The sequence below is a fragment of the Tamandua tetradactyla genome, chromosome 14 (genome assembly GCF_023851605.1).
Source record: "Tamandua tetradactyla isolate mTamTet1 chromosome 14, mTamTet1.pri, whole genome shotgun sequence".
NCBI classification, from domain to species: Eukaryota; Metazoa; Chordata; class Mammalia; order Pilosa; family Myrmecophagidae; genus Tamandua; species Tamandua tetradactyla.
The window spans coordinates 87,729,966-87,742,707 of record NC_135340.1 but is presented as its reverse complement, the minus strand read 5'-3'; the positions used below and the strand labels follow the sequence as shown (position 1 = coordinate 87,742,707).

The following is a 12,742-nucleotide window of genomic DNA, read 5'->3' as shown; positions in this document are numbered from 1 at the left end:
GGCTCATTGTTGGATCTCCCCACTGGGTAAGCGTTGCTTTCTACCTCTTCTCATTGGAAGATGTGGGTCCCCATGAGGTCAGGGGCTGAGCTAGGAGCCAGTTTGGTAGGCCCGAACTGCCACCCAAACGGGGCAGACGGGGGGCACTCTTGGCTGCACTTGCAGGCTGGGCATGGTGGACGCTGCACCCAGGGGTCAGGCAGGGACAACGGCCTCCCTGCCCACCCTGCCCCCGATGAGGGTTCCTGGAACACAGCGGCCCCACTGCAGCTTCCATCCCATGCGCTTCCAGAGTTGGGGAGCTCATGGCCTCCTCCCTAGCCCCTTCCCTTCCGTGTCAGCCACACTCTGGGGCTGCGGGAGTGCCGAGTCCTGGGCCTAGGCCTGCCCTCTCCTCTGCTCTGTGGCCCCTGGCCCAGACCACACCCTGGGCCACTCCCAGGTGTCACTGCCTCAAGGGCTCACTGAACATGGGGCTGGCCCCACCCATCGTCTGGCTGCCCCTCTCTGCACCTATGGCCAGGGCTTAGTGGCCCCTGAAGTCTCTTTGGCGTGGCCACTGGGGACAGACCGGGAGACACAAGGTGGCCTGGGCAGTTCCTGGACCCACGCTCAGGCCCCTCCTCATCCCCACGGGCTCATCCTCGAGGAGAGCATCCCCTGGGGCCCGGTGCCTGCAGTCAACAGCCTGGCAGCCCAACCCTGGCCCCGGCCTGGCTGTGGCTCTTGGACACTGCACAGGAAGCATCTGTGTGGCCTCCTACAACTGGTCCCTAATGGGCCCAACATAGGGGTCAATAACTCAAGAGCCTAGCCCGTGCCCCCGGATGTGCTATCAGGGTCCGGGCTCAGCGCTCAGCTCTGCAGTAGGGGTGGTGAGGGGAGTTAGGGATGAGGTGGCAGACCACTGGGGGCTCCTGGGGCAGGGGCGGGGTTTCCAGGGGTCTGGCCTCTGGGGACAGAGCATTGAGGCTGTCCAGGTGCAGTTCAGTCCTAATCAAAGCTCACTGGGGCTCCAAACAATTTTACCAGACTCTGAGCTGGGGAGGAGGGGACGAACTGGGGAGGTGGGGGTGAGCTGGGGCAATGGGGGCAAACTGGGGAGGTGGAGGTGAGCTGGGGAGGTGGAGGTGGCCTCTTGGCGAAGGCTGGGTCCTAGTGAGGGCACGTGGGGCAGAGGGCAGCCTAACCCACCCCTGGGGCTCCTGGCCTGAGTAGGGCTGGCCTGGACAGGGGGAGCCCTTCTGCAGCTGCTGCTGGGCACCGCTGTGGCCACCAACAGCCCCGCACTGGCCGAAGTCCAGCGAGCTGCAGGCCATGGCAGCCCCAGGTAGGATCCTGGGCCCTCAGGCAGCCAGGAGCGTGTCTTGTTAAGTGGGCATGGGTGAGGGGCCGAGGGAGTGGTCATGACCCACAGAGGCTGCACACACCCATAGAAGAGGACGTGCCCCAGGCAGTGGCCAGCAAAGGCGCTGAAGGGGGACTGGGCCTTGGGGCAGAGGAGTTGCTGGAGGGGTTGGGGCCTGCAGGCACAGCTCCCAGCAACAGCCCAGTCTCCCTGGCCCCCTGGGCCTGGGCCCTGTCTTCAAGGTGATATGGGCTGGGAAGGATAAGCTGGGCCCCCCACCTGGGCTAGGGGCTACCCTGGTGGGACACAGGTGGTTTGTGCCGAGCCCTGGCCTGTGGTAGTGGGGGTGAGGGCTTGGTGACCTATCCTGACCCCAAGCACCTCCAGCTGGTCAGAAGAGTTCAGCACCCACCCTCACCCCACCCCCGCACCCAGCCTGGGGCCACCACAGTGCAGGTGCAGTTCTGAGCAGGATGGGAGCTCCTGCTTCACTGGACTGGCAGGCCTGCAGCCAGGACTGGGCCTGGTGAGGCTGAGGGCCCAGACATCCTAGGGGACACTGCCATCTGCCCACGCAGTCAGGGCTGTGGTGGCTCAGCACCCACTGCTGCCACATCAGCCAGCGCTGTTTGCTGCCCTCCTAAGCCTCCTGGCCTGCTTTCCTAAACCCTCACCTCCTCCAGGGAGCCCTTGAGGCTGCTCCTCCTTCTACTGCCACTCGCTGCAATGGGACCCACGCAAAGAAAACTCCTTGTCTGTCCCCGGCAGCTGTGTGTCAGCCCTGTGGGGCCCCTGCAGCCTGCGAGGGTCTCCTGGGAAGCTCCTGGGAAGCTGTCTGCATGCTATGTGGAGCCCGCGTGTTCACGGCAGAGTCGCTGGGCCTCTGGAGTGCTCAGACGGGGCTCACCAGAATGTGAGAGGCAGGCAGGGTTGAGGTGGGGCTGAGAGTGAGGAGGGGGTGGGTGTGCAGAGACAGGGCCCAGGACTTGGATTCCTGAGGGGCGGGGCAAAGGCACACTGAGTCAGGGGCCTTAGGATCCACCTGCAAAGTGGAACAGGGAAGGACACCTGCGGAACCGGGTGCGGGGGCCGTGAAAAGGTGCCCAGGGGCGGGGCACCGTGGGGCGGGGCCTAGTGTACAGGGCTGGGCGCTGTGGGGCGGGGAATGGTGTACAGGGGCTGGGCGCTGTGGGGCGGGGGCTTGTGCAGGGGTGGGGTGCTGGGGGTGGGGCCTGGTATACAGGGGCGGGCACTGTGGGGTGGGGCCTGGTGTAGAGGGCAGGGCACTGTGGTGCGGGGGCTTGTGCAGGGGCGGGGCCATGGCACTGCTCTGAGATGCAAGACTTCGCGGCAGCCCTGTGGGAGCGCACCTTGTCCCAGGACCCACTGCCTAGCAGAGACTGGCTCTGAAGCCAAGGTTCCAGTCCTGTTGCCACATTGCAGGCCCAAGAGTGATGAGAAGCCTGTGTCTGAGCACCCTGGCCTCTCTTGCCAGAGGGTTCCTAACCAAGACCCCAGGGCCCACTTGTGCTGTGGAGGCCCCCGAGGCCCTACTAGGCTGGAGCCCGGGGCTGGCTCAGTGGTGCTGAAGGGAAACGACCCTGAGGGAGCTGAGTGACATTCTCCTGCTCTCCTGCTCTCCCAGGGCCCTTGGGGCAGTCCTGGGCCTCTTCCCTGTTCTGCACTCTCTTTCTCTGCATTGAGGAGAAGAGCTGGCAGAGGCTGGTGTCAGGTACAGTGCAAACGCTTGTCCTGTTTGATCGGTCCCCCTGCACTTGGCACACCTAAAGGACACTTTAACAGCATCCTCATCCATGCAGAAGGCCCCGGAACCAGCCTGTCTTCCTCCCCAGGCCTCGAGAGGCTCTGCAGCGTGGCCAGGGATGTGGGTGCCTGGGGATCCACAGGGCCCTGGGAGCCGCTAGCAGTTCACCACCCACTGCCCGTCCTCTGGCCTCCTTGGCCCTATTGCCAAGAGCCTCATGTCAGCACCCCTCAGAGCACAGGCCGCCCCCGACCCTAGCTCTGCCCCCACTCTCCAGGGCTGCACATGTGGGTCTGTCCTCTCATGGGCACCAGACGGCTCCGAGGCTCACGGCGAGCTGGGAGGTGTCCACACTTGGGCCTTGGGCCATCGCAGCTGTGATTGGGACAGCAGCTGCAAGCCCAGAGCAGGTGCCCTGGAGCCTCGAAGGCCAGCTCCGAAGCTGACCGCACTGTAGATCAAGCTCAACGAGGTCCGGGAGGCCCCAAGGGAGCAAGGGACATGCCCTCTTCCAGGGTGCGGCAACTGGCCCTGCCATGGCCCCAAAGACCCCCACCCCCTCCCCTTGTACAGTCCCTTCCCCTTGAGTGTGGGTGGGGTTTGTGACTTCCTTGTCACCCCCAAAGTGCAGCCAGGTGAGAGGGTATTACTTCCACGCTCCTGTTAAGTAGGACTGTAGTGCCTCTCTTGCTGGGGGCTGTGCCTGCGGATTTGAGACCACCAGCCACCAGGCCATGAGCTGCCCACCATCGTGGGGCCTGTGGAAGCAGTCCCCAGCCACGACCTGGTGAGAGCACAGCCGGGGACTCCCGCCCATACATTGGCCCCCAACCGGCAGAAGAGAGGGTAAACCTAAGATGCTCAGTTGTGGCTCAATTGATCCCATATGGCAGCATCAGAAACTCGGGTCCAGGGAATGCAGCTGCAGAAGCCCATGAGCTGCCTGCCCACCTCCAGCCCCAAGGCCCAGGGTCTCAGACTTTAACACCCAGCCTCAGATGGGGAGCCCCTGTGTGTCCACATGGCACACGCCAAGTCTCAGCAGAGGGCAGCAGGCAGCTCCAGCCTGAAGAGCCCAGCTGCCTTATGGGACCCCGGCAGGTGGTTCTGCCAATTTCCCTTCCCTCCCCGGCACCCAGGCCCACCCTGTGTGTCCATGCCGGTGTGAGCCGCTCTCCAAGAGGCTGCCACATACCCAGCCAGCGCTCATGCCCTCTACAACACTGCCGTCCAGGGGCTCCCTCCACCCGGCCTCGCCCCACACCTATGGGCCACTCCCCCAGGGAGAAAGAGGCCTGTGGCCAGGAGGAAGCCAGACAAACTGTCCCCTCCAAACGCTCCACGCCTATGGGGGTGGGGGTGGGGTTGGGCCGCAGGAATGGGAGCTCTGGCATCTGAAATGTGTGGAACCCCCTGACTTGCATTCTGCTGCTCCCCAGGGATTTGCTCCCAGCAGGCAGCAGGGAGGCACCTGGGGAGCCCAGCAGCGCACCCTTCTCACACTCTCCTCCCCATCCTGCACTGCCTGCTAGCTGGGGGCCTCCCTCTCACCCCCTGCTCCCAGGAGGATCCCAAGATGGTGCAAGCCACAGCGTGAGTGAGCTGCGGTCCTAGGCTCCCTCTCGACTCCATCTCCTGGAGCAGCTGTCTAGAGTTTCCACCGAGGGGGCACGCACCGGCCGGGGCAAGGGAAGGGATGGGGTTCCGGCCCGAGAAAAAAGAGGCCACAGTCTTCGTTGTGAACTGCTTCTTCCTTTATTCACGTCCATTGGGGCAGCCCAGCGACGGGGCGTCCCCTCTGTCCAGCAGCGTGCGTCTTCACACACCGCGCCCGGCTGCGCCGCGGGGCCGCCCAGCGCAGGATAGGCTGGCTGACCAGGAGCGGTGGAGGGCTCCCGGGCTCTGTCCAAAGTGAGGAAGCTGCTCATCGGGATGCCGGAGCAGCAGGACGGAAGTGAGACTGAAACGAGCACACCCAGGGCCGCTCTCGGCCATCCCACGGGGACACCAGCACCCCCAGCCCCCGATCTCCTGCGAGAAATATGGACGTGGTGAAGGAGCGCTTCCGCGCCAGGACTTCCGAGCGCGCCATTGCGCTGCGCGTTTCGGGTGTTTTCCGGGAAGTCAGTTTGCTACTAAAATTTTGAGGTCCCTATGGGGGGAACTTCGTGGCGGCTGCAGAGAAGCTCGCTTCCTTTCTGCGCCATTCTTACGTCTGTGACCGCTGCCGCCCTGAAGCGCCGTCGGGGCTGTGACCCGCCTTCGGCCGCGTCACTGGTTGCGCGGCCCGGGAGCGCGCGCACCGCTGGCACCGGCCTCCTGCTCCCGCAGGGTCAGCTCCGCCCTGGCCGCCACCTCCGGGTCGCCTTCCTCCTTCTCCTCAGGCGAGAGACTTTCGCGCGCATCAAAAAAGGTGACCGTTTCCTCCGGGAGCGTCGGTGCTGCGAGCTCGGCCTCCTCTTCAGGGCTTTCACTCTTCTTGGCAGGAGAGGAGGAGAAGCCGAGTTTGGGAAATCGGAACCAGCTCGCCTTCTCCTGTTTCTTAGGCGGTTCTGCTTCTGCCGGGGCCTCGGGCTGCATTTGGGTGGGAGCAGCTTTTCCGGCGTCGTCTTTGGAATCAGAACTCGTCTCATCAACAGAAGAAGAAAACCCGATGTTCGGAAGCCAGAACCGGAACAGACCAGAAGCCCTTTTACTCTCTGCTTTCTCTTTTTGACTCCTGCCTGCGTCCTCCAGCGGTGTCCCGGCATCCTGGCTGTCTTCCGGAGGAAACTCGAGGATTTCTGCCGGCTCATCATCAGAACCACTGTCTGCAAACTGATGGCCAGAGCAGGTGCCCAGCGTGTATGTCTGCGGCCTGGGCACAACGACAGTGGAGGAGACAATCTCAAACGGTTCTCCCAGATCGGCCTGGGGGCTTCCAGAGACCGAGGCTGCTCCCGGGGCGGCTTGTCTGGAAGCCTGTTCCCAGCCCGCTTCTGTTTGAGAGTCTAGCGTTGCCACATGCACTCTAGCCTGGGTGGGGGGCGCTGGGATTTTCACCTTTAGCAAGGAAAATCCGTAAGAAGGCATTTGAACCTCTGACGCAGGAATCTCTGATTCTCGCACAATCTCAGTGGAAAAGGCCCGCGCTTCTGAGAGCTCAGCGCGTTCAATCGTGGCCGTGCTACCTAGGGTGACTGTGGGGCTCTCCACCCAGGCACCCTGGATGTGTACTCGGACCTTGGAAACTGGGGACGCTTCTGAGGAGGGCTCGCCGCCCACCGCCTGCTCCCCAGGGAAGTCCTCACCAGCCTTCAGGATGCTGGCATCCCACAGCCCAGGGCTTTCCGTGTGCAGGGCCGCTGCCACGCTGGCCTGCCTGATGGCGGGGACAAACACGTCGGCCTCGGAGCCAGGGGCTGGGACAGCAAACTTCGGAGCCTTCAATCTGGGGAATCTGACGGTGACCACGGAGTCTTCCCAGACTCGATCCGTCTTCACGACGGAAACCTGGGACAGCATTCCAGTACGAGAAGTCTTCAGTCTAAGAGGACCTTCAGGCTGGGAAACCCGTTCTCCCACTCTCTCCTCCTCACTGGCAACGCCTCGGCCTTCTGGTATGGGAAGAGTGGCCTCCGCGTTCCCTGCTGCAGGGGCCTGGGATTCTGAGACTGTCATGCCAGGCGGCTGAGGATGGGAGGGGCCATCAGTGGGACGTTGCCTGTCCTCAGAAGGGGAAAAGGCAGCAGTGTCTGTGCCAGCAGTGGGGGGACCCGGCCTGGAGCCTCCACTGCCGACGTGGTGCTTCACCACGTCTGCGTATGTTGCCCTCTGGGAAGCCGGTGCAGCGGTCTCAGTGCCCCCAGGTTGCAGGGAGAGACGGGCCTCCACACTGGACCCAGGAGCATGGGCTCCCTGACTCTCCACCAGAGCTGTTTCTCCTCCTCTGGGTTCGGTGGCAGCAAGCGTGTGGGTTTCACTGGCCTCTGCCCCTATAGCTCCCCCCTTCTCCTTGGAAGAAGAGCGCCGGAAGCCAGGCACACGGAATTTGGGCATTTTAAACCAGCTGTCTTGTGAGTCTGCTGGCACAGCCCCTGCTTTGGCCACCTCCGTGAGGCTTTCCACTGTGGGGGGTACTGCAGGGGTAGGTTGCAGGCCTGGGGCCTGGAGGCCCGGCTCCTCCCCGTGCGGCAGGCTTGGTGAGCCAGCCAGGGGTCTGGGGCCTTCACAGCCATCTGCAAGAGGCAAGTCATATTGGGGAACGGGGAGGTCAGCTTTGCATGCATGGACCCCCACCTCGGAGGACGTGAGGTCGAGTTTGGCAGTGCTCAAGCTGAGCATGTGGACCTGAGGCTGGGGTAAGTCAAGGACCTCTCCTTCTGGGGTGTCTGCTGTCCAGCCAGTAGCCCTGCTACTGCACTCATCACCGCTGGCCCCATCTGGGCGGTGAGGGTCAGCCCCTGCTGTGCTCCTAGAAAGGGAAAGATCATCGTCCCCCTGGAGGTGGCTGACGCCTGTCTTGAAACCCTCCTTTTTGGCAAATGCCGGTTTGGGCATTGTGAAGCCAGGTGTTTTAATCCTACCGTTCTCTCCTTCTTGCTCTGTGGGCAGGTCTGTGTCGGTTTTGGTTTGGGAAAAAGATATACTAGATTCAGCATCAGCTTGATCACTGCCTACAGACAGGTGCAGCTTTGCATCCTTGAGGCTATAGTCCAAGTCCCCCCGGAGCTCTGTCTGATGTTTTGCAGACCTGCTAAATTGCGGAAACTTGAACCTTGGCATTTTGAAGGTGCGGACTTTCTGTTCCCAGTCAGGACCTTCAGGGGGTCCTTCACCCAAAGCCATGGCAGCAACATCCAGCCCCTGGGAGAAAGAAGTGTCCACTGGGGGAGAAGGAGTACTCAGTGGCTCTGAGATTTCATAGGCTACATTCAACTCAACCCCAGGTTCTGGTGAGTTAGGGACCGAAAACCTGAACATTGGCTTATAGAATTTAGGAAAAGTCACCCTTCCAGATGATGCAGGAGGCAAAACATCCAGTGTCATTGGGGGGATGGGACCATCTGAATCACGGGTGGTGATGGCCACAGAACTCTCTAGAATATCCCCCTGTGGCATGCACAAAGGCATCTTGGCACACTTCAGGTCTGACACTGGACTCTTGATGTCCACATCAAAGACCTTGGAGTCGATCGGGGGCATCTTCATGCTGGGCATCTGGAACTTGGGCTGGTGTCCTTTGAGACTGGCTCCCTCGGCGTGCCCCGTGATCTCACCTTCGGCCGCCGGCACCTCCGGGAGCTTCACCTCCACCTCTGCAGGCTTCAGTTGGACGTCGACAGATGGGACTTCAATGTGGAGTTCAGGGGGCTTGACTTCGCCCTCGATGGATGGGAGGCACACGTCCCCCTTCACTTTGGGCAAAGACACGTCGACCGATGCCTCAGCGGACTTGCTCGGTGCCGAGATGCCAAATGAAGGCATCTTGAAGGAGGGCATTTTGAACTTGCCGTCCTTGGCCTTGACTCCCTTCTCTCCCAGCTTGATGTCTCCGCCAACTTTCGCAGCATCTAGGGAGAGATCTGGGGCTTGGGCGTCCACTGCCACCTTTGGCATGGCCACATCCACTTCAGGAACAGTGATGTCCGGTGTGGCACCCTTGATGTCCACTTGTGTCGCCTTCAAGTCTATCTCGGGACCCTTAAGATCACCCTTTGGACCCTTCAAGTCCAACTTGGGCATCTTGAGGTCCACATCAGGGCCTTTCAAATCCACCGCTGTCATCTTCATGATGGGCATCTGGAACTTGGGCAGGTGTCCTTTGAGTCCGGCTCCCTTAGCCTGTCCCGTGAGCTCAGCCTCGGCTGTCGGCGCCTCTGGGAGCTTCACCTCCAGCTCTGCAGGTTTCATTTGGACGTCGACGGGAGGGACTTCACCGTGGAGTTCGGCGGGCTTGACTTCGCCTTCGATGGATGGGAGGGACACGTCCCCCTTCACTTTTGGCAGAGACACGTCGACCGATGCCTCGACGGACTTGCTCGGTGCTGAGATGCCAAATGAAGGCATCTTGATCGACGGCATTTTGAACGTGCCATCCTTGGCCTTGACGCCCTTCTCTCCCAGCTTGACGTCTGCCCCCACTTTTGCCCCCTCGATGGAGAGATCTGGGACTTGGGCGTCCGCTGCTAGCTTTGACGTGGCCACGTCCACATCAGGAGGGGCGACGTCCACGGTGGCCCCTTTGATGTCCCCTTGGGTGGTCTGCAAGTCCATCTTGGGTCCCTTCAGCTCCACCTTTGGAGCCTTGAAGCCGAACTTGGGTACCTTGATGTCCACATCAGGGCCTTTGACGTCCACCGTGGGCTTCTTGATGCTGGGCATCTGGAACTTGGGCAGGTGTCCTTTGAGTCCGGCTCCATGAGCCTGCCCCGTGATCTCACCCTCGGCTGCCGGCGCCTCTGGGAGCTTCACCTCCAGCTCTGCAGGCTTCACTTGGACGTCGACGGATGGGACTTCAATGTGCAGTTCAGGGGGCTTGACTTCGCCCTCGATGGATGAGAGGGTCACGTCGCCCTTCACTTTTGGCAGAGACACGTTGACCGATGCTTCGACGGACTTGCTCGGTGCCGAGATGCCAAATGAAGGCATCTTGAAGGAGGGCATTTTGAACTTGCCGTCCTTGGCCTTGACGTCCTTCTCTCCCAGCTTGATATCTGCCCCCACTTTCACACCCTCTAGGGAGAGATCTGGGGCTTGGGCGTCCAGTGCCACCTTTGGCATGGCCACATCCACTTCAGGCAGAGTGGTGCCCGGTGTGGCAACCTTCATGTCCACTTGTGTCGCCTTCAAGTCTATCTCGGGACCCTTAAGATCACCCTTTGGACCCTTCAAGTCCAACTTGGGCATCTTGAGGTCCACATCAGGGCCTTTCAAATCCACCGTTGGCATCTTCATGCTGGGCATCTGGAACTTGGGCAGGTGTCCTTTGAGTCCGGCTCCCTCGGCGTGCCCCGTGATCTCACCCTCGGCCGCCGGCACCTCCGGGAGCTTCACCTCCACCTCTGCAGGCTTCAGTTGGACGTCGACAGATGGGACTTCAATGTGGAGTTCAGGGGGCTTGACTTCGCCCTCGATGGATGGGAGGCACACGTCCCCCTTCACTTTGGGCAAAGACACATCGACCGATGCCTCAGCGGACTTGCTCGGTGCCGAGATGCCAAATGAAGGCATCTTGAAGGAGGGCATTTTGAACTTGCCGTCCTTGGCCTTGACTCCCTTCTCTCCCAGCTTGAAGTCTCCGCCAACTTTCGCAGCATCTAGGGAGAGATCTGGGGCTTGGGCGTCCACTGCCACCTTTGGCATGGCCACATCCACTTCAGGAACAGTGATGTCCGGTGTGGCACCCTTGATGTCCACTTGTGTCGCCTTCAAGTCTGTCTCGGGACCCTTAAGATCACCCTTTGGACCCTTCAAGTCCAACTTGGGCATCTTGAGGTCCACATCAGGGCCTTTCAGATCCACCGCTGGCATCTTCATGCTGGGCATCTGGAATTTGGGCAGGTGTCCTTTGAGTCCGGCTCCTTTAGCCTGCCCCGTGAGCTCAGGCTCGGCTGTCGGCGCCTCTGGGAGCTTCACCTCCAGCTCTGCAGGTTTCATTTGGACGTCGATGGGAGGTATTTCACCGCGGAGTTCGGGGGGCTTGACTTCGCCTTCGATGGATGGGAGGGACACGTCCCCCTTCACTTTTGGCAGAGACACATCGACCGATGCCTCGACGGACTTGCTCGGTGCTGAGATGCCAAATGAAGGCATCTTGAAGGACGGCATTTTGAACGTTCCGTCCTTGGCCTTGATACCCTTCTCTCCCAGCTTGACGTCTGCCCCCACTTTTGCCCCCTCGATGGAGAGATCTGGGACTTGGGCGTCCGCTGCTAGCTTTGACGTGGCCACATCCACATCAGGAGGGGCGACGTCCACGGTGGCCCCTTTGATGTCCCCTTGGGTGGTCTGCAAGTCCATCTTGGGTCCCTTCAGCTCCACCTTTGGAGCCTTGAAGCCGAACTTGGGGTCCTTGATGTCCACATCAGGGCCTTTGACGTCCACCGTGGGCTTCTTGATGCTGGGCATCTGGAACTTGGGCAGGTGTCCTTTGAGTCCGGCTCCATGAGCCTGCCCCGTGATCTCACCCTCGGCTGCCGGCGCCTCTGGGAGCTTCACCTCCAGCTCTGCAGGCTTCACTTGGACGTCGACGGATGGGACTTCAATGTGCAGTTCAGGGGGCTTGACTTCGCCCTCGATGGATGAGAGGGTCACGTCGCCCTTCACTTTTGGCAGAGACACGTCGACCGATGCTTCGACGGACTTGCTCGGTGCCGAGATGCCAAATGAAGGCATCTTGAAGGAGGGCATTTTGAACTTGCCGTCCTTGGCCTTGACGTCCTTCTCTCCCAGCTTGATATCTGCCCCCACTTTCACACCCTCTAGGGAGAGATCTGGGGCTTGGGCGTCCAGTGCCACCTTTGGCATGGCCACATCCACTTCAGGCAGAGTGGTGCCCGGTGTGGCAACCTTCATGTCCACTTGTGTCGCCTTCAAGTCTATCTCGGGACCCTTAAGATCACCCTTTGGACCCTTCAAGTCCAACTTGGGCATCTTGAGGTCCACATCAGGGCCTTTCAAATCCACCGTTGGCATCTTCATGCTGGGCATCTGGAACTTGGGCAGGTGTCCTTTGAGTCCGGCTCCCTCGGCGTGCCCCGTGATCTCACCCTCGGCCGCCGGCACCTCCGGGAGCTTCACCTCCACCTCTGCAGGCTTCAGTTGGACGTCGACAGATGGGACTTCAATGTGGAGTTCAGGGGGCTTGACTTCGCCCTCGATGGATGGGAGGCACACGTCCCCCTTCACTTTGGGCAAAGACACGTCGACCGATGCCTCAGCGGACTTGCTCGGTGCCGAGATGCCAAATGAAGGCATCTTGAAGGAGGGCATTTTGAACTTGCCGTCCTTGGCCTTGACTCCCTTCTCTCCCAGCTTGATGTCTCCGCCAACTTTCGCAGCATCTAGGGAGAGATCTGGGGCTTGGGCGTCCACTGCCACCTTTGGCATGGCCACATCCACTTCAGGAACAGTGATGTCCGGTGTGGCACCCTTGATGTCCACTTGTGTCGCCTTCAAGTCTGTCTCGGGACCCTTAAGATCACCCTTTGGACCCTTCAAGTCCAACTTGGGCATCTTGAGGTCCACATCAGGGCCTTTCAGATCCACCGCTGGCATCTTCATGCTGGGCATCTGGAATTTGGGCAGGTGTCCTTTGAGTCCGGCTCCTTTAGCCTGCCCCGTGAGCTCAGGCTCGGCTGTCGGCGCCTCTGGGAGCTTCACCTCCAGCTCTGCAGGTTTCATTTGGACGTCGATGGGAGGTATTTCACCGCGGATTTCAGGGGGCTTGACTTCGCCTTCGATGGATGGGAGGGACACGTCCCCCTTCACTTTTGGCAGAGACACATCGACCGATGCCTCGACGGACTTGCTCGGTGCTGAGATGCCAAATGAAGGCATCTTGAAGGACGGCATTTTGAACGTTCCGTCCTTGGCCTTGATACCCTTCTCTCCCAGCTTGACGTCTGCCCCCACTTTTGCCCCCTCGA

The 12,742-nt window shown here is 60.9% G+C and overlaps 1 protein-coding gene across 1 annotated transcript in view; it reads right to left on the bottom strand.

Annotated features, from left to right (window-relative positions):
* Positions 1 to 4,854: 4,854 nt before the first annotated feature.
* AHNAK2 (AHNAK nucleoprotein 2) overlaps positions 4,855 to 12,742 on the bottom strand; it is a 54,883-nt gene continuing 46,995 nt past the window's right edge. Inside the window, exons 11-14 of the mRNA XM_077126750.1 lie at positions 12,299 to 12,421; positions 11,282 to 12,256; positions 10,553 to 10,675; positions 4,855 to 10,489 (exon numbers count right to left, since the gene is read on the bottom strand). Of these exons, the coding sequence (XP_076982865.1) occupies positions 5,385 to 10,489; positions 10,553 to 10,675; positions 11,282 to 12,256; positions 12,299 to 12,421 (6,326 nt within the window). The 3' untranslated portion in view covers positions 4,855 to 5,384. The remainder of the gene's footprint in view (positions 10,490 to 10,552; positions 10,676 to 11,281; positions 12,257 to 12,298; positions 12,422 to 12,742) is intronic.